Source organism: Alligator sinensis, unplaced genomic scaffold, assembly GCF_000455745.1.
Source record: "Alligator sinensis unplaced genomic scaffold, ASM45574v1 scaffold144_2, whole genome shotgun sequence".
NCBI classification, from domain to species: Eukaryota; Metazoa; Chordata; order Crocodylia; family Alligatoridae; genus Alligator; species Alligator sinensis.
The window spans coordinates 1,917,617-1,921,339 of record NW_005841872.1 but is presented as its reverse complement, the minus strand read 5'-3'; the positions used below and the strand labels follow the sequence as shown (position 1 = coordinate 1,921,339).

Here is a 3,723-nt window from a genome sequence, read left to right as displayed (position 1 = left end):
GCAAAACCAAAATCCTCTAGCCACAATGACACATGGCAGGGCATTCAAACAACAGATGTCCAGATGAGTACTGACATCTTGAGGCAGAGACAACATGACAGAAACCCTGAGGTGACTAGGGGAGAGCTCAGATGCCTTCATAGGAATGCTAGTAGCATAGGAAATAAACAGGAAGAACTGGCACTCCTGGCTGATGAGGATTTTGACTTGATTGGGTTGACTGAGACCTGGTGAGATGATACATGCGACTGGGTAGTAAATATTGAGGGTTACAGGCTTTATAGGAAGTATCAGATTAAGAAGGGAGGAGGTGTGGCCCTCTACATGAAAGAGCACTGCCCCTCCCTGCAGATCACCTTTGACAGCATGGGCATAACGAAATCGAATGAAGTTTAACAGGGAAAAGTGCAAGGGCCTTCATCTGGGTAGGAAGTACCCCACCACAAATATACAATGAGTGGTGGTTCACTGGCTGGCACAGCATCTGAACAAGACCTGAGGGTCATGATCAATTGGAGAGATGAGTATGGGCCAACAGTGCGACGAGGTTGCCAAAAGGGCAAACAAAACTCTCCTGTGCATCAGCCACCGTGTGACCAATAAATGCAGGGAGGTACTCCTCCCTCTCTATTTGGCATTGGTGAGGCCTCAGCTGGAGTACTGTACCCAGTTCTGGGCACCACACTTCAAGAAGGATGTGGATAAGCTCGATAGGGTACAAAGAAAGGCCACCCTTTTGGTTAAGGGCATAGAGGGTAGGCCCTATAAGACTGGGAACTGGGCCTGTTTAGCTTAAGGAAGAGAAGGCTTGAGAGGTACTTGTAGGCAATCATCAAGTCACATTGGGGGGGAGCATCAAGAACTAGGAGATCAACTATTCAGGAGGGCACGTCAAGGAAGGACAAGAACCAATGGGCATAAACTATTAGAGAGTAAAAATTCAGGTTGGATATAAGGAAATACTTTTTCTCTGTAAAGGTCACCAGAATCTGGAACACTCCCAGAAGAGGTGGTGCAGGCACCCCACTTGGAGGTGTTTGAGATGAGGCTGGACAGGCACGGTGTCAAGCTCATCTGAGCCCAATAACTTCCTGCCTACAACAGGGGACAAGAATTGATGATCTCACAGGTCCTTTCTGGTTCTATAATTGGCTTTAGCAAGAGTCAACATTTTTTCAGTTTTGTGGTGGAAAGACACAGGAAATCTTACCTTCACGGTGTGATCCTGAATATTGTTATCCGCAATGGCTTGCAGAAAAGGCTGCGAATGGTCACTCAATGTGAGTCGATGTGAATATAGCTTTGATTTGTTTGGGGTGGTGTTACCCAGTGAGCTGCAGTGGTCTTCATCTTTCTCCTCATTGTAACTGTAATGTATTTGACTGGTTTGCAAACCTCCGGAGAAGATAGATGACCTAAGCCATTCTAATAAGAGGGAAAACAAAATGTAGATATAAGTTTTGCTGTGCAACTAAGCTGTCTAAACTAAATATTTTTTCTTTAAAATGAAAAAAAAAAATGACGTTTTCATGAAACAAGAATAAATTTAACAGCCACTCGTACACAGTGGCTCACATTCTCAGCTTCTCATACTGGTTTTCCTGAGGCTTAATCAGTAAAATAATTGACAAAACATCTTTAAGTACAAGTTAGTTAATATGTGAACCAAATATTAGAAGAAATTTCCCAGGGATCATTAGCTGTGACAGGATCATGAAGGTCTTTGCAAGTATTCTATGAATCACACTGCGACAGATCCAATCTAATCCAGAAAAACAGTCTAGAAGGGACCCTCAACAGTATCTCTCTCAAGGTCATTAACTCTCTCCTTAAATTATCTGGTCCAAACCCCTGCTCAGGCAGGAGTATGTTTAAACCAGCCCAGACAAATATTTGTCTAACTTATATGTCAACAGTGCTTTGGGTTATGTTTCAGCGCTAAACCAAAAACCTACTTAGAAAGCTGTTGCTAATATCAAACCAAATTCCTCCGGGGGAGATTTAAAACCCACTAAGTATTTCCCTGTCCTGTTAGCACTACAAAGTGTCAACATTCTCTTCATAACAACAGGTTTTTTCTTCAAATACAAAAATGATCAAGTCCTTGCTTAGTCTTCTCTTCCCTAAACTAAAAAATCTGTTCTTCCAATTTTTCCTCACATATCACTTTTAAGCCCTCTAATACTTTTGTTGTTCTCTTCTGGTGTGTGTGGAGGTGTGTGGGAGTTTCCAAACTGGACACCAGCAAGACCTCACTAGTGAATACCATGACTCTCACAAAAACATACTTTTCCATATAATCCAGGAGAGCATCAGTTCCCCCCCACCCCTATATGGGGGTTCATTCAAGTTAGTGATCCTTTAATGTCATTTAATGCCATGCCCTTTTCAGATTATTTTCCCATTTATAAAGGTCATTTTGAACCCTCCAAAGTGTCTGCTACCACACCCAGCCTTGAATCATTCACAAATTTATTAAGTGTACTCAGTTCCATCTTCCATCCTCTTATTTCTAACGCAACTTTTTTTGTTACGTTACATCTCTGTTGGCTATATTTCAAATCATGTTTCAGCCTTTCTAATTTCTAACATGTGCTTCCATTATAGCCTTACACTCATTCTCATGGCCAGGTTTCTACTTTGGTAAGTTTTAAGTTCCAGAACACTGAAGAGTTTCAAGCATGGTTTAAGCAAACTCTATTCTTGTTCATATGCTCTTGGGCCTTGAACATTGTCTGTTAAGAACAACCAACTTTCCTGGATTCCTTTTTCTTGTAGGTAGGCTTCCATGGGTAGCAAGCCTAAAGCTGCCTGAGTTTGTTAAAGTCTACTTTTACACAGACCAATGTTCTTATTCTGCTATCCTCCTTTTTTCCTTGGTATCATGAACTCTATCGCTGAAAAAAACTATCACATCATTGGCCATCCCTCTGCAAATTCTCAACCAATTCCTCCATATTAGTAAGAAGCCAATGGAGAAGAGCTTAATTCCCATCAGCTTCTCTACCATGTATATGAAAAATTGACCTTACCACAATTTAAGAATTTGGATGGTCTGAGCACTACTGTTTTACACTTTCCCAGCAAGTATCACAACCATTAAAAACTTCCCATAACTCCCAGATTCAGTGATGTGGAAATTTTATTTAATTTTTAAAAGGCTTTATTCATCTGCTTCCTCTTCGTGGATTGGTAATGGTGGTCTAAAGTAGAAAATTATCCTTGCTGTCTTCCCCTTTTACTCAGACTTTCAATACGTTCACCTATTTGGTTCTGAACCTCAGAACAAGGATATTATACATGCAAACTGTATACTGTGAAGCAACATCTTTTTCCCCTGCCCATCTTCCCCGAGTTAGCTATATCCATCCGTATCACTATCTAGTCATATCTCCTATGCCAAACGATCATAATTTTATGTACTAGGATTTCAAGTTCTTCCCACTTATTTCTAATATTTCTTGCAATCAGCATAACAAATCCTAATTCTTTTAAAACCTTGTTAATATTTCTCATATTGCTTCCTTTATCTTCATTCCCCTGATCTTCGCTTACATATGGGCTTTTGTTTCCTGCTGCTGTTTAACCCCGTTTATAGACCTCCTCATTAAATGCTATTCCCCCTCTTTGATAAGTAGATCTTAAGATCCTAGTCATTCTTTTCCTCCTAATCCTCTTTAATTACTACCACCACCACCCTTCTTTGGGAGTTGGTTTTTGTTT

At 40.7% G+C, this 3,723-nt stretch overlaps 1 protein-coding gene across 1 annotated transcript in view; it reads right to left on the bottom strand.

The window, feature by feature from the left end:
- Positions 1-3,723, bottom strand: part of HERC2 (HECT and RLD domain containing E3 ubiquitin protein ligase 2) — a 200,259-nt gene that overhangs the window by 99,957 nt on the left and 96,579 nt on the right. Inside the window, 1 exon segment of the mRNA XM_006017070.3 lies at positions 1,211-1,425. Coding sequence (XP_006017132.1) covers positions 1,211-1,425 — 215 coding nt within the window.